Source organism: Ambystoma mexicanum, chromosome 6p (genome assembly GCF_040938575.1).
Source record: "Ambystoma mexicanum isolate Mex_15411 chromosome 6p, UKY_AmexF1_1, whole genome shotgun sequence".
Classification (NCBI taxonomy): domain Eukaryota; kingdom Metazoa; phylum Chordata; class Amphibia; order Caudata; family Ambystomatidae; genus Ambystoma; species Ambystoma mexicanum.
This window is the reverse complement of record NC_090935.1, coordinates 1,268,382,958-1,268,407,003: the sequence shown is the minus strand read 5'-3', so window position 1 is coordinate 1,268,407,003 and position 24,046 is coordinate 1,268,382,958. Positions and strand designations below refer to the sequence as shown.

At 45.4% G+C, this 24,046-nt stretch overlaps 1 protein-coding gene across 5 annotated transcripts in view; it reads right to left on the bottom strand.

Annotated features, from left to right (window-relative positions):
• The window catches only part of KDM4C (lysine demethylase 4C), a 3,084,728-nt gene that overhangs the window by 76,601 nt on the left and 2,984,081 nt on the right, over positions 1-24,046 (bottom strand). For 4 of the 5 annotated variants that reach the window (XM_069625928.1, XM_069625929.1, XM_069625931.1 and 1 more), the window contains one exon: positions 13,867-13,986. The exons of the other annotated variant lie outside the window; for it this stretch is intronic. In XM_069625928.1, coding sequence (XP_069482029.1) covers positions 13,867-13,986 — 120 coding nt within the window. The remainder of the gene's footprint in view (positions 1-13,866; positions 13,987-24,046) is intronic. 5 annotated transcript variants of the gene reach the window in all.

The window sequence follows — 24,046 nt, the reverse complement described above, 5'->3', positions numbered from 1 at the left end:
TCAGTACGGTTAATATAGGGATCTCTTCTCCAGGGTGGATTCTCACTTGCACTCGGAGGGCGGCTTGTTCCTCCCAACCTACCCCAGATGAACCGTTTCTTGCTATGAAAAGTCTGCAGTATGTTCCTCTGTCGCGAAACTTGAGCTTTACCCATGTACACCCAATGATGTCTATGGGGTCTTCCCATAGCCTGTTGCTTTTACTACAGTGCTCTGTATGTCTTGCACCTTGCCAGACAACTCTCCAAGGAAGGTTTTAACATCCACCATGGTATATGGGGACCCAGTGTCTACCATTATGGGCAAGGATATGCCGTTTATCTGCATATTGACCCAGGGACCTTTAGATTGCTGTAAAGATGTGACAGTGAGTATTTGTATTGGAGGATATCTTTGATTGATAGTTAGCATATCGTCGCGTCCCTGGATCTCCTTCGACAATTCTCACGGTCCCCCCTGATGATCTGGTGAAAGGTCGTCTGGTGAACCTGCTATACCTACTGAACCTCCCTCGTGCATTCCTGCAGACCTTTGGAAAATGTCCAACCTGGCCAAATTTGTAACACTTGGCAGCTGCTGCCGGGCATTCTTTATCAGTGTCATTATGTTTGTACCAGCCACACTTTTGACAACGTCCTGGGTTTTGATTGCCATATCCTGAGATTCTTCCTCTTCTGGAATTAAATCTCGAACCATATGATGATGCTCTTCTCACCACTGCCACTAAAGGTTCACTTATGTCGTCTTCGGGATTGTTCTCAACGGATTTTACTTCTGTATTCCCCACTTGGTCAAACCTTTCCTTCATGCAGCGATCCCCCAATTCCATGCTTCTCGCTATTTCTGTGACCTGGTCTAGTGAAGGGTTTTTTGTCTGCCACAATCTTTGTTGTATGCGTGGATCAGCCACGTTCAATACAAGTTGGTCTCTTAAATATTAATCTCCGACACCTGTAAAATTACAGGTTGACATGAGCGCCCTGATGGATGCCACGATTGATTCGCCCTTCAGTTGTTTCCTGGAGAAGAATCTGTACCTCTCCAGCACCAGATTGGTCTTATTGCCGAAGTGTTTGGCAAGTTTGGCTAATGCACTATCAAATTTGCGGTTGCCTTCCCCTCCTGCATCATCAGAATCAGGAAGTGCTCTGAATAACCTTAGGGCTTCTGCTCCTACAAAATTTAATAGGGTCGCTTCCTTGAGGTCATCGCTGAATTTGTTTCCCCCAATAGCCCTCAAATAAACTTGGAAGCCATCGATCCATTGTTCCCACGGGCACACAAGGCTTCCGGGATATGGAAGAAATTTTGTTGGAGGCGGGACGTTTTGCATGGTGGTTATTTCGATGTGCTGTGGTAAGGTTTTGCAGCCTGTGGCGAAGGCTGTTCACACTGGCAATGTTGGATGATATACTTGTCAAATGAAATTAACTTGCTTTACTCTCTCACTTCTGAAAAAAAATGTCTTTCTGGATCTCCTGTGTTGGGCAATGTTTGGGCCTTAAAGTCACACAATATGTGGCATGGGTACAGTTTCACTGGGATTTTTCACTATTGTCATTGAAAATGTTTGATTTTCAGCACCCAAACGTGTATTGGCCCTTTTAGTCTAACGTTCGCAGGCTTGCAGGCTTTGCAATCGCTTCCTTGTTGCCGCTCAAATGTAACCAGAATGCTTCATGTAGGACGGCACTCGTATTATGCTCCGTACTCTCTTCGAAATGTTGTTGTCATGGCAACATAAACACAGCCATCCAAAATGGCCGCATGCAGGCTCACGCTCGAAGGTCCTTTCCCTGAATCGCTAGCATCTGCCGTTGGCTAACGATTCATAAGATGCATTCATCTGCTTTCATATGCTCCCGTTCAGGACTCATAAAATGTGTTCACGCACACCTTTCATTCAGCGCCCATCGGGACTGGCATTACCTTTCCTCACAATGCTGGCTATCCGTGTCGGGAAAGGTTGCGGCAGGTGGTTTGCAGCCGTTGTCAACCGCTCATTGCCCCGTGGGTAGTGGGGTGCTGCGTTCACCGGCGGTCGGTCAGATAAGCTCCGGGGGCCTTAGCGGGTACCGTGCCTCGTCGCCAATTGTAATAAAGAGGCACTACGGTATATGATTAAGCACAAGCTTTATTGAAGGCCCCCGGAGTGTAGGACCGCCGGGAGTGGAATGATCTGTAGGTTCCGTGGAATAGGAATGTGCATTACTCAAGTGTTCCACTGACATCACTGTCAGTGCATTCTATATAACACAGAAGAGAGGTGGGAGGAGCAAAGAGGGGGAGACAGCAAGAAAAAAAAGGGAAGACTATCCCAGCGCAGCAGTTTTTCTTTTTAAACTCTTTATTGAATCTTAACAACATTCAACAACAAATAAATAACAACATATAAATTGGCACTTCTTGGGGGAAGTCCCTACGTTATGGTTGTTCTGGCGCTTCCTCTCATCGGTGTGCACAGTTCTTTGGTCGCCTCTGACAGCTCTGTGTCTTTTCCTAGTTGTAATGAACTAGTGTCCAAAAAATACCCTTGGTAGGTTAGACGGCTCTGTTGGGGCTTTCTCCTTGGTCTGTTGAATTTCTTTCCACACTTTTCTGTCTCACTCGGGTTTGTTGCGTCTTGTTCGTCTCTGGGTCCCAACACATCCTGCAACAGAGCACAGCAGCTTTTTAGAAACATTTCTGCCGCCAGGAGGTGCAGTGTGGCTTCACCTGATGGCTCTATACGCCCCGCACTGGACATGACATTGGGCCCAGTATATATTGATGCACCACGCACTGCAACGTTGGTTTCACCCTTTTTCCCTAGCACTCTGACGCAGAGGGACAACAGACCTAAGGCATACTAGCTATCAGCCAAGCAGGTCAGGTTGGGAGGGGAATGAGAAATCCGTGGGAGGAACAGCCTTCAGAAAAATCTTTACCAAGAGGTAAGACTTTTTTCGTTTAAGGAATTCCTTCCTCCCATGGATTCGTCATCTTTGATAGAGTCCCATAGCAGTAGATTGATTGGGAGGAGAGCAAGAAAGCCACCACCCTCCGAAACCTCACCTCAGTCCCCTTTTAAGACATTGAATGCCTAGATACCTGGCTATATTGAATTTATTAGCACTTGACAACAAGCGGGGAAAAGCGGGTGGGACGCATGGAGGAAAGGGGACTACAGACTACGAGTACTCTAGTCACTACAGTGAATAACTTTAATTACTCATACGTCCCATTCCCATTCCTCCATCCTTGTTGGAGATTCCACCGAACAAGACCATAGGGTGGAGCCGTGACAAGCTGTCTCATATCTAGGACGAAGAACTGCTTGATCGAACTCTGCATCCCGTCTGGAGATGATATACAGGGAATAGTGCTTGTAGAAAGCCGACAGAGTGGCACAAGTAGCTGCCCTGCTGATGAAATCCCAGGAAGCATGTCTCTGAAACGCCACTGCTGTGGACCTTAGCCATTACCGCATGGGTATGAATCCCCTCCGGGACCTGCTTGCCCATGGCTGTATTTGCCTCTGAAATGGCCTGAACCATCCAACGGTCGATAGATGCCTGAGAGCCGGGGGAGGAGCCCCTAAATGTGACAAATAATGTCTCAGACTTCCTGAAGGATTTCATCTGAGAGAGGTAAAACCTATGGACCCTCTTGAGGTCCAAGGAATGTAGGGCCCTCCCTGCCTCTGACTGCGGGTTCGGAAAAAACACCGGCAGGCAAATCTCTTGATTCAGATGAAATCGAGAGACCACCTTGGGCAAGAAGCTTGGCTGACCTAGTCATGTAATTTTATGGTGAAGGGCTTGCACGAAGACACCGCTTGCAGCTCAATGACCCTGCGCACAGAGGTGATAGCTACCAGCAAATCAGTTTTGAGCGTTACGAGTCAGATGTCCACAGAGGCCATTGGCTCAAACGGTTTGCCTGCAAGAACCACGTTGCGGTCCCAGACCAGATGCGGTCTACGCACCGGAGGGAAAAGCCTAGACAACCCCTTGAGATGGGCCTTAACCATCAGGTTGGCAGCCGAAAACACATGCTCAGGGGAATTCTAGTAAGCTCCAATGGCCGCCAGATAAGTGCAGTAGGTATCCACCTGAACCTCAGAACGAGCCAGGTGGCGGACAAAGCTGGTACATCGTCCAGAGGATAGGATCCAGACCCTTGTTGCTAGTTCAATGGCAGTAGTGGTCCATTTGCTCTTTTACTGGGATCGAGTAGAAGGCCTCTTGGCCTGTTGAATGATGTCTGAGTTGTCATCCCATGCTGTAGCCTTAGCTGGTCAGGAACCAGGCCGCTAGCACCAGCCTGGCCGGGTCTGGATTTGCCACCGCTCCACCCTGCTGTGTCAGAAAGCCCCTGTTGGGGATTAGAAGATGAATGGGACCCTGGCAGCAGAACTGCAGCAGCCCGAAAATTACAGAGGTTCCACTGGAGCAGAGGAAGGGGGGGGGCTGTGGTAATGCATAGCACCTGTGGCTGTGCCAACAGATCTGGAAAGCGTCTGCCAGAGACCCCTGACCCCGTACGTGCCATAGAGCAAACTGGTGGCACTTGTAATTCTGAGACGATGCAAACAAGTCCAGGTCTGCAAACTCCCATCACTGGAACAGGGGCAACAAGGAGTTGGTGTGCATCTCCCACTCATAGGTGTTGGAACCCACGCGGATCAGCTGGTCCACTTCTGCATTGCTGTCTCCCGGGAGGCTGACTGCTAAAATCTAAATCCCCCTCCATCAGGGCACAATACCAGATCAATACCACCTCCATGCAAAGGAGGGGGGAACGGGTGCCACCCTGCTTGTTCAGGTAAAACATTGTAGAAGAATTGTCTGTCATGACCAGAACAGACTGTCCCTGATGAGCAAAATAAATGCCTTTAGGGCTAGGCCCACTGCACTGAGCTCAAGCAGATTGATCTGTAGGGAGGCTTCTGCCCTGGACTATGCGCCATGAATTGCATAGCCCTTCATAGGGGCTCCTTACCCCAAAAGAGTAGTCCAATGTCACCACCAGGGTAGGCTCCGGTCGGATGCAGGGGGCGGCTACTGCGACGTTGCTGTCCATCAACCACCAGCGAAGATCGGGCAGGAGCAGCGGGGGTCCTGTCCAACTAAGACCCCTTCTCCTGATCACAATTGGCCGCCAGGTGGGGCTATAGGCACCTCATCTTGAGGCTAGCGTGATCCAAAAGGTGCTGGAACCACCATGCAGAGGTGATCGAGTTGGCCAGAAAGTGCCCAATCGCCTTGTGAAGGGAGAGGAACTTCTCGGGCGTGGGGAACACCAGCTGAACAGACGTGTTATTCCAATCCCTTAGATCCTGGGAGGGGCACAGCTGTGTCTTCCTTTGGTTGATGGATAACCCCAGCTGAATGAGAATATCTGCCAATCTCTGACAGGAGCGTAACACTCCCTGGGGTGAGCTTGCCCTCACCAGCCAGTCATCCAGAGAAGGGTATAGGTGATGTCCCTCCAAGCGGAGGAGACCTGCCACTGCGTTCATCATCTTCATGAAGACACAAGGGACCGAGTTCAGACCGAAAGGCAGAACCTTGTCCTCAATGTGGTAAGACATAATCGTGAACCACAGAAACTTCTAATGCAGCTGGTAGATGGGGACATGCAGCTACGCATGCTTGAGGTCTAGGGAACACATCCAGTCCCCTGCACACAGAGACCCTGCTATGTGCGCGGGAGTAATCACCTTGAAGTGTTCTAGCAGTAAAGACAAATTGAGAAAGGACAGGTCCAGAACAACCCTCAGGCCAGCCTGGTTGTTCTTGGGTACAGCAAAAATCCTGGAGTAGAAACTGGAGCCCCGGTCTAATTGAGGAATCAGTTCTACCGCCTGCATCTCTAAGAGTGAATGGACCTGCTGTAACAGAGCCAGGGAACCGATCTGACAAAGAGGAGGAGAAGATGGTAGAGGAAAAGGAAGAGGAAGACTGAAGCCTGTGGAGGCTATGGACAGTATCCACAGGTTCTTGAAAAGACGCTTCCAGCTGTCCTGGAAAAGTGCCAGTTGGCCCCCACTGGAGAGCTGTTTTCCATGACCTTGATGTCATTGTTTCTTAGAGGCGGGGCAGGGGAAAAACCTGTGCTCTTTTGCTTCTTCTTGTTGTCACTGGGTGACCTGTCAGGCCTCCGTGCACCTCGGTCCCGGAACCCTTTGAAGCCAGTGAAAGCGCAGGGTTTGAATTCGCTCCTGCCCAGAGATCGAGGGAAGGAATTCTGCCCCTGGCTTTGTCCGGATGGCCATGGACTTGGCGGTTTGAGTGGAGTTCTTTTTTTGTCAACTCGTCATCGGTTGATAAATGAAAGCGGTTCACGCCCTCACAGGGCAGATCTAGGATCTGCTCTTGCACGTCAGATGAAAGCTTACTGGCATACATCCACGCCATCCTTCTCATCTCGACACCCAGACAAAGCCCTCTGCTGGCTGTGTCAATGTGGGAGACCGAAGACTCTATGAGGTCCTGCGCAACAGCCGTGGCATCTGCCAGACCGGTCTTGAAGGAAGCTTGCCCCTCCAAATGTTTGGCAGAAACTCCCCGAGTTCACGCCACAGCTTCTGGTTAGCCGCAGCCAAGAGGGCGTTGGCTTGCCTCAGATCCAGTCCTGAAATGGAATAACAGCATTTGCAAGACTCAAGGACCTTGTCCTCCTTGGAAAAGCAACTGGAGGTGGCTCCCTTAGAGGAAGACAACAAAGACAATGGTCTAGAATATAGTGAGGCTGCAGTCAACACTGAAGAATGCGGCTGCGGGTGGGAGGCCAGGAGGACTGGCTCCCCGTCTGTCAGCCAGAACCTATTATCCAACCTCTTGTTCATCTGGGTGTTGGCCCTGGGCTTCTCCCAGACCTTTCTCGCCACCTGCAGGACATCCTTCTGGAGAGGGATGCCAGACCGGATTGTGGTGCACTTGCCCAAAACCTCTGCCAGCACTCCCGACTCCTGAGGGGCTCCCTCAGGTAGAACTTCCTATCCTCCCCCTTTCATTGGCAACAAGGCTCACCTGACCCTGTAAGCCAATCTGTGGCTATTCCTTTCTCAGGGAATGGTGTGCAAAGCTTTACAAAACCATCTAGCCCTGTATCCTTTTCAGTCTCCATTTGTAGAATATCACACACAGGTACTTAGGTCAATCATTTTCCTTGTGGCTTTCCTTATGTGGTGGTGAGGTTTGCTTCCAATTTGGTTTGTGAGATTTTCTGTGAATGCACTGCTTCCCTGCAGTGTCTTCTCACTCTCAGTTCTTTTCCTGTTGCTCCGCACTTTACCTGGGGTCTGTCCGGGGTTGGTAGGTTGGGTGGTGGGTGCCTTCTGTGTTCAGCAGAAAAAGTACCAGTCTATTCTATTTCTGTTCCATTCTGGGTTTCTGTGGTTCCACCCAGGTATATTCTGTGAGTTGCTGTTCTGAAAAAGACAAAAGAAAAACGCTGTCCATAAACAGTACTGGGAGGCAGCTTGTGACAGAGGGTGGAACCCATATTAATATTCAAGGCACGAGCTGAGGTTTCTCGACCTGAAACCTTCTGCCCCCAGCTCCGAAACCAGCCTCTCTAGGTTGGGAGGGGTCCCTTTACAACCATGTTAGGGTAATGACCCTGACCCTGTTACAAAGTCCTTGAGTGGATTGCCTACTCCCAGATTTCTACTCATCTTGATTCTAATCCTCTTCTTCATCTCCATCAATTTGGCTTTTGCCCAGTTCGCTCAAGGGTGACTGCTCTCCTTTCTGTATTTGATTCTCTCCTCTTTGCTCACTATTCCAAAAAAGCCTCCATGTTGGTTCTTTTTGACTTGTCAGCAGCTCTTGACACCGTTGACCCCTCATTTCTTCTCCATTCTGTTTCTTCTCTTGGTTGCAGAGGTTCTGTTTTGCACTGGTTTCATTCATATCTCTCACACTGCATTTACTCTGTCTCTTGGGCTCAGAATACTTCCTCTGTATTCTCTCTTTATTATGGTGTACTTTGGGTTCGGTTCTGGGTCGCGTTCTTTACTTTTACACAATTCCCCTAACTTCTATTATCTCCTCTTTTGGTCGATCTCATCACTTCTATGCAGATGACTCAAAACGTGTTCTATCTTTTTCTTCTTTAAGTCCTTCTATTCACGCTACTGCTACTTCTTGTCTTTTAGCCATTCAGTCTTGGATGTCTGACCACTTTCTTCACCTTAATCTATCCAAAACTGAGGTTCTTTTCTTTCCAGCTATTATTATTCATCTGCCTCTTCCTCATCCCATTTAATTACCTGCTGACTCTCTACCCATCTATCTTCCCAGAACCTCAGTGTCTGCACTGATTTCTCTCTTACTTTGTCATTTCCATCTCTTTAACATTCAGAAAGCCAGGCCTTTCCTTTTTCATGCTACAAAAGATCCTTCTATTATCAATCATCTTTTCCCTTCTGTTCTATTGTTCGTCTCCTCCTTATTCTTCCTGTCACACCCTTGAGTCCTCTGTCTATAACTCGTCAATACGCCTTCCGTTCTCTCTATCCCCGTGTGATTCTGCTTCTCTGGCGTTAACATCACTTTGCTGGCTTTCCTTTGCATCTTGTCTTCTCTTTAATTTTCTCTGCCTTGTCATTAAATCTTTCCGCAATCTGTCCCCCCCATCTCTCATCACTTATTTCCTTCTACTCCCCACCATATTCTGTCAGTTCCCAGTCTCTTTTTCTTATAGTTCCCCATCCCCTTTGCGTCCAATCACACTTTTGTTCCTTTTCATTACTTGCACCGAGATACTGGCACGCACAGCCTCTTCCTCTTTGCTCTCTGTCCTCTTTTCCTCAGTTCCGTTCTTGCTGTAAAGATTATCTTCTTTCTTCTTAATTTGGCATAAAAGCACTCCATAAAGAAAAGAAAATAGAAACACAATGCATGCCACTTTGTTTTTAGAAATTACTAATCATCAACAGGGAAGAAAAAAGTACAGTAACCAAGCTTCTGCACCAATGTATGTTGAACTCCAATTGGTTGTGAAAATCAACAGAAAAGCCTGAATCTCAGTCTGAGCTACAATATGCAGAACTAAGTCCCTGCCTGTTGCTGTGGGTGTTGGGTAGTGTGATCTCAAAGAGCAGGTGCCACCACCTGTGGCCTGATGCTGGGCATGGAGAGAAAATATGGGGGATCCCATAGACCACCCCACCAAATCCCAGCTCTGTGGCCGAGGACTTCCACATGAAGCAAACCCTTTAAGGCAGTGATCCCCAACGTGTAGCTCGCAAGCAACATGTTGCTCTCCAGACCCTAAAATGTTGCTTGCCAGTTGTTCTGGGTCATTGTGTGGAGGCTAAGAAGATGGACATTCAGGGATGAGACAACAATGGCAGTGTACCCTGAGCCAGAACTGTACAGGAAGGCTAGCCAATCAGCGTACTCTATTTGACAGGCATGACATACTGTTAGTTGTTGAAGCTTTAGCTGTGGATGCATCAGTAGAGTGGTCTGAGTGGTGGGGGAGGCCTGGTGGGTGCAGGGAGCATGGGGGGTGGCTACAGAAATGAATCCCTAGGGGCTTCAGATGACAGTCCCCAGTGATTGAAGAGAACCTGAAGCACAGAAACTAAGCTGGCCTGGCCATCCATGTGAATACCCATTGTACTGCTCTGTAATCAGAAGTCAAGATGCCTCCCCACTGAATCGAACCTTATTCAGACAATTTCTATCTTAGCACTCTAGAAGTTCTATGCCACTTGGAGTTCTGGTACACTATGAGGTGCATCGCTGGCTGGATCAAGAATACAATCTAAAAAGATAATGTTGCTGCCAACAGAGCCTTCTCCTGCTGCACTCAGGTAGACAGCAAAGGAGTTCGTCGTCGAATAGTACGAATATAAGTAAGAAAATAAGTGACTTCAATGCCCAACTGTCAAGGAAGTTCCAATAAGCTTCTTCTGTACATGTATGATTTGCATTTGTTGCCAAAATGCAATGTTTTGGTCCAAAATGTTCCACAATAATTGCATAATCCTTGTGAAGACATTCTCATCTTCTGATTCTTCTTTCCAGTATGTAAGTGCATTATTGGGAAAAATACTCAAACCAAATGCCTGTGTTTGTGTTCTGGTGACAATTGCCAACTTCTGTGCCTTTATACAGCTGGTGCCCAAATATTGGGCAAATAAGTGGCATGCATGCTCGAACTTTCCTTCTTAAACAATTTGCTTATGCCAGTTTCTTTACATGTGAAGTTTGTGTTTGCTGGCCCTATGCATCAAAAGTGGCACAAATGTTACATACTACTTGTATTGCAGTGCCTGATGGGAAAATTCAGATTGAATGATGCTTTGCTTATTTGGCATTTGACTAATGGGTTGCTAAGGGGAATGAACTACAAATTGTGCACAATTAATTGGTGTAGCTACCTATTGCAATTCACTTACGTTACTGAAAATAATTTCTTAGTGACATAGAAATGATTTTTAATTTAGTATAGTGTTTCTTGCTAGATTCTTCCTGCTTCTAAATTCTTTTAGAATGGATATTACCCAATGTAATGTACTGTATTCATCAACCTCGAGCGATGAATGGCTAAGACCACCCTGCCACAGGTATGAACATGCGAAATGCAAGCTGACCCCATGTCAAGAGAGTGCACTTAACAAGTGAGATATACAACCACAGACATGTGTGTACAATATGAAGGAAGAATCCCACCCCTTCTGTAAAGTGGTCTTCAAAAGTTCCAATTTGTGAACAATGTTACTTGCCCACTAGCATGCTTAAGAATGCACCACTTACAACTATATTTCCCATGGGATTGCTTGGGCAAAGAGTACCCAAATCCATCAGAAATAGTTGTTATATTCCTAATAACTTGTCTTAAATGTAACAGACCTTGAGTGCTTTAAAAAGCACTAATTTCTGCTAGATTTCTTAGGTGGATAACTCTACCCTCACACAAAGCCTGGTTGAAATGTTCTTTAAATTCTACCATATTATGTCCAGTGTTACTCATCCTGTTCTCCTAAAAATACACAATTTGCCCCTAAAGATCCTGACAATCCCTTTGGAGGGATAGATGGGGCAGCACCAAAATAAGCCTTTATATTCTGGAGTAAATGCTACTGTTAAAACGTGCTTAAAAAACATTTGCCATTAAATCGCTAGAACATTTCCTGGGAGAGAACTCCAAGCACTCAAATATTTTGTTACATCCTGCAATGTTTTTGAATAATTTTCCTGGACTAGTGCCTAGAAATGCACTGTTGCCACTTAATTTACCAATTTAATGTCAAATGATGTTTAAGGCCATTATGAATTGCGTGGACTAGGCTTACACCTGCATGAGATTACTGTTAATTACTAATAATTAACAGTGCTATTAGCATTATTGAGCTTAGTACAGTTATGATGTGTTCCAATCATTTTACCACTGACTGAATGTCGATAAATTACATCAAAGTGCTGAAGTTGCTCACCATTTCATCTGACACTCAAATGTTGCTCATTGCTAACAAAAGGTTGGGGACCCCTGCTTTAAGGTACGCCCCAGTGTATACATTGCTGCTCTAAAGCCCGGTGTGTTGACATTACGTATGTAAATCAGCAAGTGGGACAAAAGAACGGCTTAATACTTACTTGTGCTAAGGGATTGCTCCTGTCAGGTTCAGACACATACAGGGCTTGGACACTGTAGCAGTTTCATGGTGTAGCACTGCCAAGGGCTAACTGCATGGCACCATGCAAACCACGTATGTCCAATCCAAGAAGGTGGATGGACATTATGAGAGCCCAAATTTTCATCAGGTATGCACAGATATGAATCAATCTCAACCGAGTTCCGAATTACCCGTAGATGCACTTGGTCAGAAAAAGCACAGCTAGGATTTAATAAATGCTGTGAAATTCTTAGCTGCTTTGTGGGTGTTAGAAGGCATAGAGAGAGGCACTGAGACTGCAGGAAAGAGATTGTGGCAAAGAGGGGAAAAGAGGTTTAAGGACTGGTCTGGCTAGAGTAACAGAGGAAGGAGGAGAAATTACAAGGAGGAAGTTGGATGGAACACGAAAGTGGAGGAAGGAAGTTGTGAGGAGGTGGAAGAGACTAGCAGAAGCTGTGAGGAGGAAGATGATAGAAATTGTGAGAAAGAGGCTGGCAGGGGCTGTGAAGAGGAGGCTCATAGAAGTTCTGAGGAGGTGGTTTGAAGGAATTGTGAGAATGGTAGTTGAGGGAACATCAGAGAGTTGGTTGACAGAAGCAGGGAAGAGGAGATTGGCATGTCTTGTAAGGAGGAATTTAGAATGCGAGAACGGTGAAGAAAAGTTGCCTTATCATCAGTTTTGTGACCCAATCCTGTAAACAACCGTAATCTTACACAGCTTTGTGAAATGCCATCACAAGCTACTGTATCTTTAACAATTTAAATCTGTCTGAAAACCACAGTCTGCACACTCTTGTGGAACGAGTGAATGAAAGTTAGCAAGTTCCTATGCCTGCCAGTTACTGTGAGGTTCTAAAGAAGATAAATGTGCTGTTGAAATTCAGAAGGAAAAAAATGTATTGTTCTTTCTACCTATCACCTTTTCCTAATTCTCTTTGTGATATTCCTGAAAATAAATCTATACACCCAAACATATCCTAGACCTCTCTTCCTCCCCCAGTATGTAGTTTGAAGTTTCAGATTTTGGGAGCTGCAGGATGCAGAAGATGTTGGTTGGATGAGTGCATCCTCTCAAGCAAATATAGCAAACATAATTTGCAGGTTAACTGGGCGGGGTCAAGCTTTAGTCAAAAATGAAAGTCAAGTGGCACCATATTGTGTCCTCAAGAAGAAAAGCAGCTGATAGAGCAATCAAAAACAGAATATTCAGGTACCAGAGAAAACTGCTAGATCAGAATAGATGAACTGCCTCTTTGTGGTTTGGCAACTTGCCTTGTAATGTGCACACAATTTTGAGGTTGCCGAATAAAGTACCACTGTCGTGGGTAGTGAGCTAGCTGCAGCACCTGTTAGCACTAAAAAGCAAGTGCTTTATAAAAAAGAATATTATAAACGACTACTGAATTACTGAAGACCAAATAGAAGAAAAACACTATGGCACAGGGCCAAATATGAGAACAAAGACTACACATAATATTAGGCAGCTGCAAAACTGACAACCTGTTAGAAAACGCTGTCCTATGGGTCAAGAGATAACAGAATAAAGTTTGCTGTATAACAGTTGGTGCATCTTCTTACCACACACATTTGAAAGCGACAGGAGTGGCAAACAGATGTGCTAACCTCAAGATAATGATCTCATGCGATATAAGAGTAGTTAACAGGCATTTCGAGAAATTCAGTTGCTTCTATTACTGAAGCCATTAGCACTGGGTTGCGGGCATGGGTGTCACATTTACATGGCATGATAAATGTTCATACTGCTTGACAGGAAAATTGAATGTCAAAACATCAGGAGTAAACCATTTAAAGATGGCTGCGATCAAAAAGGAAAATCTTCAAACTGAGGGGGAGCCATGCCAGACACCATGGAGTCTCAAAAATAAAATGCAGACACGAAACCGGATGTTGTACCCAACAGGGAAGAACACCACGTCTGAGTTAAATAAGTGTTTGGGGACCAGGAAGAAGAAGAAGAGGGATGGAGAAACCTTAGAGGGACAGTATGCAGCCATCTGGTGTGGTTCTGTGGATGAAAAAGTCATCAAGTTTATTAAAAATGCAACTCGTAACAGAAAGTGTTGCCCACATGTCAATGATCTTGATGGTTGTAGAGGGGCCCAGCATTCCAGGTGATAATTGAATATTAAGAATCAGGTTTTAGGGCCCCTGGCAGTGTCCAAAATTGATGGTCTGAGTGTTGTGGATGAACTGACATAATAACACAGTTAATAATAGTGGCTACATACCTGATACATTTGAACTATGTTGTTGCCAAGATATTTTGCCCCATACAGTTCTCCATCCGGCCACTTCACTTGGACAACCTCTCCTTCTGCAGGTGGACCTTGCTTTAAACAGTCTCTGCTCTAGAAAACCAAAGACATATTGCTCCTGTCAACCGAAAACATATTACACAAAACTGAAAACCTGATTGGATTTACCTATATGAGATAGTCAGACATAAAAAGGGGATCTTCGAATAACTGATAAATATGCCTCCAGGTTTGAAGAATGACCTAAGAAATGAGCAAATAATCTCTATTGCAAAATAATAAACATCTGGACTGTGGAAAAAATAAAATAGAAAATATAGATCAGACCAGATTTAAATATTCTGTTGCACGACAAACCCAAAGTTACATTTATAATCCATACATCACTTGGTAAGATGTTCACACTTTGGCCATAAGTACTGGCGTAGTATCTTTATTGTTGACTTTTGAATATCCTGTGCACAGATGGCATATCACGCCAGCCCTCATCAACCTTCATTCACACCCCCTGAACAAACATATCACCTTTAAGTCTTGCTGCATCATCTATAAGGCAGTCGTCCAACTACCTTGTGGAGAAACTCAGCATCTATGGCGGACAGCGCACCACCAGAAGCCATGACGCGTGCAGACTTGAAATCCGCTGCTGCAAAAAGGAAAGGACCAGAAAACAAGCATTCTCTGCCTATGCCCCAAGACTATGGAACACCCTCCCAGTCAGCATCAGACCTCTCTCCTACAATTCAGAAAAGAACTCAAGACCCACCTCTTCAGGAATCCCTCTTCCTCAACACCTAGGCATCATATCGCCACTCGTGCCACCTGACACAGTAGACGTCGCCTGCCCCTCTCCTACCCGCCACCCGGTACAGCTGTACCCCTCCTCTGTGCACCATTGTATCCCACTCCCTGCTGTATATCTGTTCTGTTATTACCTCTGTAAAGCGCTCTGTTATGCATCTGTATTTTTGTATAGCTCTGTAAATGCTCAGTAGTTTCTCAAAGCTAGGTCCGCGCTCAATAAATACCATATATACCATAATAATAACTTCAACAACTAGATACCAGTTATTCATCATATACCCAAAATGCAGTTTTTACTGCACCCCTCCATTTGAGTAGTGAATGGAGTACTAAAACAAACTCATACAAATACTTTCCAAGACTTTTGCTATATGTGGTATATGATAAGGTCCCATGAAAGGCTCTGGGGACTGCCAAGGAGATGATTTAGGGGGTATGGTGCCTCCCTTGCCTGTGGATGCTGGGTCCAGGGGAGGATCCCCTGATCACCATTCCCTTGTCCCGGTTGAGTGGAAGGGGACAGTCTCAGAACCCCCAACTCTAGGAAGACCCTCATTAATTATGGGATCCTTCTCTAAAAAATGCTTCGCTCCAGAAGCAATCAATTTCACCTGCAAAGTCCTTCTATTGCTTAACCTGTTGCTATAAACAGTGAATTTTCACTAACATAGGAGTTAATTCTCAGCCCCAGGAAGACACTTTGCAAGCTCCTGAGTCAGCGCTAGATCAAAACCCCTGCAAGGCACTTTGAGAGCTCTCAAAGTCAACAGACACAAGGTGCTAGTTTAGGTTTTCCAATTGTGGGTTTAACCGAAGAGGTAACCCAGTCTTACCTCTCCCTTGCCTTCTGGTCCTTCTGGTACAGCTGCATTACCAGCTACGGTGAAACCACACAAGGCTGATGCGTGAGAATCTTACAGGCCAGCAATCCAGAGATGTCCAACACTTCCTTCAGCCATACACTGACGTGTTCTTCGAGACAACGGGATGCACAGGCTGTCTGGCTTCAACCGTGTCTGGACCAGAAGTGAGAAAGTAGGCTATCAAGAGGGAAGTAAAAAAATGCTTCACTTTGGTACCATCATTGCCTCTGAGTCACTGGGTCTCCCACTCAACCCAGTGCACCAATTTGACAGGAAGGGAGGTAGCGACTTTTGTAAGGTGAATGAAATCTCACTGTTTGTAGGGCCTTTGCATTGTGATCAAGAAACAGATCAAAGTGATATGTAGGAAGATACTCTCTTGAATCTTGATAATTCGTCCTTTCTCCGCAGAGGGGAGCCCCCATCTGACCTCCCCATCCCCCGTCTTTGAGGCTATGGAGGTGAGCCTGCTACGAAAGACCCTTGCTAGGGGTCTTGGCAGGAGGGACCTCACTAGGTGTGACTCTCCTCTTGGGGACAAGGACTCCTATTTCAGAGTGGAACTCCCAGTCCAGACTACCTTCTCTGCATATATCGATATGGGAAAGACTTGAATATCTCCTGCAACAACTATATTTCACAAAAATCCTTCTTTACATGTATTGGCTACAGGTAATGATGAAAACAGCCTGAATGCTATGATCAGCGAAGAAGGACACTGTTCTGTTTAATCATATGATGTGTACGAGAGAGGAAACTCTTACGGAAGAAAGAGAACCGCTACGGAGAGGCAAGCCTCCACTTCATTGATGACCTGGAGTGGCGAAGCCATGCCGGGCTGCAGAGCCAGTGGCAGCGAGGAGGGCCAACAAACCACGAGCCGAATGCCTGAGGGTTTGCAACCAATTAAGGAACCAAGGTCAGAGAGGGAGTGGAGATGGGAATACCCAGGTCTCATATGGTGGCGCGACCACGAACGTACTGTGGTGGGACGGTAATGGACGCCAAGACCAGATCGTTTGAGGGAGCCCGAGTCTCCGAACTGCGCACACCTTGGACCGTAGCTACAGAGACAAGTAGCCACGGGGAAGGCAGAGGAGGTTACGGGAGCCTGAGAAACCTGACAGAGCGCCTACCATTACAAGGCATGAACATAGCGATTAACGGCTGTGAAAGCTATCAAGGTTACGGGAACCTGAGAAACCTGATGGTGCAAATACCCTATGGAAGGGGGATAGATAAAAATACGAACATTGTGACTAACAGCTGCGAAAACAATTAAAGTTACAGGAGACTGAGAAACCCTAGTGTGCAAATATCCTATGAAAGGGGGATTGAGTAAAGCATGAATATTGTGAATAATGGCTGGGAAAGCCATCCAGGTTACGGGAGCCTGAGAAACCCTATGAAAGTGGGATTGAGAAAGAGATATGAACACTTAATTAAGGCTGAGAAAACAACAGAAGGTACAGAACTCTGATACAACAGGGTGGACAGTCGACCTATCTGAAACAATTTGGGTGAAAGAAAATAACAGGGCTTTGGGGAAAACCGATCGCCTCGAAGGAAGATATTTTCTTTTTTGTTGGTTCACAAAAAATCCTGGAGGAATGAAAAGGTTCACACCAAAATAGTTTTCTTTGTTAACAGGAGAAGGTGAAACCCCTAACTTGATACAAAGTCTGGGAAGAATATCCTACTGTGGAAAAAGGAACTTTGCAACCCAAGAACAAACCAAATATAAATTGGGCCAGGCAGATGCCTTCTCGGGCTATTGTACAAAGCTTCCCATTTCCCTTGTAGTTGGACATTTTTTCTCAAGTGGAAGGGCCAGTTATTTGGATAGGATTTGGACCGAAGAACTTTAGTTGGGACTTCAAAGCACATCCTCAGCGTTTGTTTTATTAGATAGTGAACTTCCCTCATAGCGATAGGGGTGGTTAGTCATTTGGATTCTTTCATTTACAGAAAAAACTCCATGAGCATCATCTGAGTCCCTCTTTTGCCTCACCACATATGGTGTCAGGGTGGGATGCGGGCCAGTTGATATAAACTGGGGACCCCTCCTCTTCACAAAGACCCATGAGAAAGCCAAAACCTCTACCCTGGCTATTCCCCACTCTAGTGGTTTTGATTTGAATAGCATGGAAACCATCTCCATTCCCCCGAAGAAGAGACACTCCATACAAACAGGCTCATCTCAGGCTGGCAAGTGAATCTGGATTAGTCTGGCGATATGGCCTAGATGTTGCTGCTGGGGTATGGAGGCGGAGACCCCGATTATAGGGGGAGGTAAAGTTGATCCTCCAGAACTATGGGACCTCTGACTATTTGGTGAAGGAAGGAAAGGCTGCAGCTCAGGGAATCCTCGAGAAAGCCATCACCTCAGTAACCCACGAAACAGAAATCCTTCGCCAAACCGAGAGGAGATCAATGGATTTTGGAGAAGCTGACCTCAATAGAATGTAACCTGAGAGGGGAGAAACAGAGGAAATGGTCCCGTTACCCGATCTTGCTTTTGCTCAAAAGAACGATCCTAACCTAATGGTTGCCTTTGCGAGGGTAACATCGGAGGAGCAGGGTCAGAGCCAAGATGGTCCCTTTTTCTTTCTGGAAAAAGGTCTACTGTACCAAGGAGACGCGGGAAAGGATGGACTTCACCGAGCACAACCGGTGGTCTCGCACAGTCATCTAAGGGTACTACTGGAGCTTGCCCACTTCCATCTCTCGGCTGCCCATCAGTGGATAGGGAAGATCCAAAATCAAGTGATCTCTCGGTTTTATTGGCTTGGAGTGTTCACAAAGGTAAAGTACTAGACCGCTACATGTGAAATCTGCCAGAAGACCGCAGCCACTCCAGTTCCCCTGGCTGCATTACACCACTTCCCATTATTGACATCCCCTTCTCTGGAATAGCCATTGATATAGTGGGCTCACTAGAATTATCAAAACTGGGTAACAAATATATATCAGTGATCGTTGACTACGCCACCCGATAACCTGAATTTAAGCTTTTCCTCTCCAGAACACCACTAGTCAACAGATCCTAAAACATCTCCTTTTTCTATCCATCGTCACCAACCAGGGCACTAGTTTTATATCAAAGATCATGAGCGATTTAAAAGAGATGCTAAAAATCCAGTTAGCTCCAAACGGACAGGCTTGTAGAGAGGTTTAATCAAACCCTGAAAAGCATTCTCCACAAGTTGGTAGAGATGGAAAATGGGGAGATGGAACATGGGGAGGCAAGGAGATGAAAGAGATGGACATAAAGACAGACCTACACACCAAATAAATAGAGGTCAGCAAGGAGGAACTAATCCAATGCCCCCAAGATGTCCAAGAGAAGATTACAGCCTCCTTTCAGACAAAACTTACATTGTTGAAGGAAAACATAGGACAGTCAATGAATGAAATGAGAGACAATTATAAGAGCACATTGACATGACGGAGCCGGCTCTTCAGGAAGTAGCCTAAGGCACTAAACAGAACAATGAGATACTGAAGCAATTATTGAGAGTATCCCAAAACTTAGAACTGCAATGCGAGGACCTTGAAAGCAGATCATGAAGATGCAATATTCGTGACAAAGGGTTACCGGAAACAGTATCAGATGTCAAATTGAAGGCTACAATACAGCATTACTTTGGGGATCTTCTTGTGGACTGCCGCCTGTATTGCTCACCAAGAGTGCACATACAGTTATTTATTACCAGTATATTGCAGAGCAGAGCAAATACTTTGAACGCAGGTAGATAAAAGCAATGACTCACACCCACACACGCAGTTAGTGCATAAGTGCTCTTATACGGCTATTTATTCATAGTTAAACATACATAAAGCAATAAGTGATAACACAGAAATAAATCACAGAAAAGATAATAAGATAACAAGAATACATCACCATGGTCGTAACTGAAGTCCTCATCTCGCCAGAAGCAGCTGGAAGACCCCGATAACAGCCAGGCTGAGAGCACAACAGCCCACAGGCATTTCGGAACAAGGCGTCCCCCCTCCGACTGTGGTCTTTGTGTTTTTCCCGCCTGATCTTTCCAGAGCCCTGAATTATATTCCCTCCTCAAAAGGGGTGTCAATTTCTCGATCTTTCTGGCATTAGCGCTTGCGCGTTGATGAGTGACAGTTGTTTGCTGTCCGCTTCGACTGACGGTAACACCAAGGAGCAAAGCGCTTCCCTCTCCTAAAGCACCACGGAAAACAATTCCATAACTCATCTTCAACCTTGGCACGGGGCATAACAAACTTTATCTGGTACCAGGCGGCACCTGCGGATCCTAGCCTCTCCGAGCTCCGTTTCCTTGGATGAGCCATGCAGACCAACACAAGCAATAACATTGAAAACATGTTTTTTCAGTGAAATACTGCTAACCAAGCTGAAAATCTGTGTACAAGTGCAGCTTCCGCTGAAGCATGGAATACATATCCATTATGGCTCTGAGTGCCCCCAGAATGCACTGCGCACCAGCACCATATTTTAGCTCAAGCATCACAATCCACCCTTGGATATTTACCTTCAATAGCCCTGTGGCAGAGGGTCTTATCTCTGAAACCGACGAAACATCAGAACTAAGGAATACATTGCATAAAACAACAACCAGCAATTATAATAGCTAATATAATACAAATGCATGCAAAGGCTTAACACAGTGTACCCCCAACATCAGGAATCCATGAAAATAACCAATCCCACCAATTCCTAGTATGATCTTGAGACACTTGGGATATTAAATCCCTCAAACCTCGAATATGACTTTCAATGGATTGTGAATGGTCACTCAGATTAAAACAACACATACCTTCAACTGCGTTACACCCCAAGTTATGTTTCAGCAATAGATAATCAACGGCAGCCCTGTTTTGTAAAGCTGCTTTTCTAATAACTTTGCTATCAAGGAGCAACTCTTCTAACGCCTGAGAAGTATGATTAAGTCTTTTACTACTAGACATGCTAATTTGATTAAAGATTTATAACCTCCAGCAGCTAAACCCCAAACTCCCACTAATGACAGGGCCAATGCTAATACCTCAGCCTCTGATAACAAATGCACCTTTGAATCACAATTTGCAGATAGACCTGTAATAGATAGAATTGTAATAGATTGGAGTCATTGTGTTGGCCTGACGAGGACGGAACCAGGTTCAAGACCACAGGATATGCAAGCGGCCCTAGCATTTTATGGGCAAAAAGAGTTAATCTTAAGAGCAGCCCACTCGATGGAACACATAATCAATGGAGAGGAAATACAGTTATATAATGAATTAGCACAGTCAATGCTTCAAAAGATGTGAGCCATGGGTCCAGTGATTAAGGTGTTGAACCAGAAGCGAATCAGATATAGATGGACCTTTCCCTCCAGGATTATCTTTACGTGGGATAATAAACAGCAGAGGATTACAACTTGAGAAGAGGATATGAGCATCTTACAAATAAGTGAAGACGGTGAGAGGGAGAAGTCGCCCAGAGGACTGTATCCAATGGGCAAGCGATGGTGGGAATGGTCACCAGTGTCATAAAAAAGCAGAGGGAGAAGCGAACACCCATGAGGACTCGCGCTGGATCTGCCTCAATAGTAAGCAGTAACCAGGGGCGGCCTTTCCCTATGAGTCACACAATCCAGAAACGGTGCATGCCCATGTAGAATTCTGTCGAAGTAGAACAGTTTGGAGAAGGTTGAAGATTAGGGCTGGTATTTGACAAGGGGGAGGACTAAAAGAATAATACAACAGCAACCACAAGGGAAGGAGGCCCTGGAAGAGTTTCCAGGGAAAACAACCCGTGCAAACAGAACATTTTGGAATCACAGAGGGGGATTTAGCATGCCCTCGAAAGTTTTGTTACCTGGGTATTGTTTACGGGTCATAGCTGAGGATCAGTTATCGCCAGGGTTAGTAAGAACTATTGTCCGACCCTGGGTGTTGAGTTGTTTGGGCTTTGGTTAGGTAGGGAGGGGTGTGGGGAAGGAAGGGGTGGGAGCTGGGGAGATCCAGATGGAGCTAGAGGGGGTACCTAGGTGTGGAACAGAAATGGTGATAAGTAACCTAATAATAGATGTGGGCCGCGTTCAAACTTTCGACACATAACATTAGGGGGTCGAACTCCACGGTTAAAAGAAAGAAGGTTGAGGCATACCTGAACAGGGAGCGGCCAGTCGTCATAGGGATGCAAGAAACACACATTAGGCAAACGGACAAGAATAGAGTTAGAATACCCTTATCTTCCAAGCCATCTTCCAAGCCAAAGCGCTAGATAAAACGGGGGGGCGTACTCATGGCCTTTTAGAATACGCTAAATGTGCAGGTGCCGAATACAGAGGTAGACCATGAGGGGCGTTAGCTGTTTGTTCAGGCTTGAATCGAGAAACATATGTTTACATTGGCAAAAGCCTATGCCCGCAACTCTAGCCAAGGATGATTTTTGTGCAGGGTAGTCCCTCAGTTGGAATGTACGCACAAGGGGACATAATACTAATGGTGGATTTCAATATCACATGGTGCTGCAGGAAGACAGAAATACAGGGATGATAATAGGTCAAATAGCCCCTTCAAAGCTCTAAAGCATAGGTTTGAGTTTCTAACACTACAAGACACTTGGCGAGTACTAAAGGGAAATGATAAAGAGTACACCTTGTATTCTCATGTCCAACAGTTATTCCCCCGGATAGACTACATTTGGGTATCCAAATGACTGACTGGGAGGGTAACAGCAATTGAATTAGGCGCAATAGCATTGTCGGATTATGCATCGATTACAGCCAGGATAGATATTCCCAAGAACGGCATTAGATTATGGAAATGCATGTTCCCCAACGAGATCCTGAAAGATAGAGTCCTAGCACACACAATATGGGAGAACATATATACTTACAACTTCACATCGGTGATAACCACAGAAACACTATAGGATGCATTTAAAGTAGTAATGAGGGGAGAGTTAATCGCGACAAAAGCCCTAAGAGAAAAATAATGGGGGCAGGGGCAACTAGAGAGGGATCTAGAAGAACAACTGAAGGTGATTGTGCCGGCCATGGTGGCTCACTTAAACAGAGCATTGCAAAAGGCATACAAACATGTTAGAGGCCAGCTGGACTTATTATGCACGCAAAAAGCAGAAAAAAGCCTTGTTATCTATGAAACAGAAATTATGTTGCAGCAAATAAGACAGACTGCCTGCTTGCACGACAGCTCAGGTAACTGTCGGCATTCCCAAATGATATTAAAAATTAAAACCCAAGAAGGGAAGAATGAAACTGAAAACGAAGCTATAGGAGATTTGTTTGCGGGTTACTGTACTGCCTTATACTCATCCGATCACCCAGCTGAGGCCCCCGCAAATCGCATACCTAAAATCTGTCCTACTCCAAAAGATCACCAATATGAAAGGGAACATTTATAAAATGACATACTGAAAGAAGTAGGGCAGATGGCCAGACAAATTCTTCCACTAAATTAAGCCCTGGGGCTGGACGGCTTTCAGGCTTTATTTTACAAAACATATCAGACAAGTTTGGCCCCATGGTTGACAAAACTACATAATACCTTCTGGTCTTGGCGGGGCTGAGGGGGAGTATAACACCATCAATGGAGGAGGCGAAAGTAGAATCATTCCCAAAGCCCAAAAAAGACCCTATCAATTGTGGCTTGTATAGACCCACAGCGCTAATCAATATAGATGCAAGGATTTACAGCAAGATTCTGGCTGAGAGGCTGAATAAACTACTCTCGAAACTAATAGACCCAGATCAATCTGGATTTAATCAAAATGGGAAAACATATGAAAATATAAGACGGGTCAGTCACCTAATAGAAAAAACTATGATAACGGGACACCCTGCGTTTTATTGGGTGGAGTGGGCTTTTCTTTTTTGTACCCTGGAGCATACGGGGTCTGGCGCCAAATGTATTCAAATGATCCAAGGAAATTATCATTCCCCCTACCACACGGTTGTCAAATAACAGTCATCTCTCCCAACGGATAACTATTACTCAAGGAACTAAACATGGGTGTCCACTTTCCCCTTTGCTCTTTGATATATCCGTAGCTAGGATACAAAGCACGGAAACAATTAAGGGAATAAGCTTTGAGGGAGAAGAACATAAAATCATAACCTTGGGAGATGACATGCTGTTGGCATTGTCGGAAACTGCCGGATCCCTGGGCCGAGAGATAGGGGAAACTGAGAAGTGCCTGGTCTCAAGATTAATATGCAAAAATCTGACATTTTAAACTTATCCGTCCAAGGGGAGCAGCTGGATCAGGCGAGGCATGGATCCCAATTTAAGTGGACACAGGAGGGAATCGTGTACTTGGGGGCTACTATAACTAGAACATTAAACCTTCTGTATGGAACAATTTATACAAACAAAATCAAATCATACCTAATAGATGGAGTCCCCTCGCCACATCAACTTTGTTCAGCCTCTCTTTGGTTCGCTTCCAAATGCTTTTTCTTTAACATCACTAAATAAAA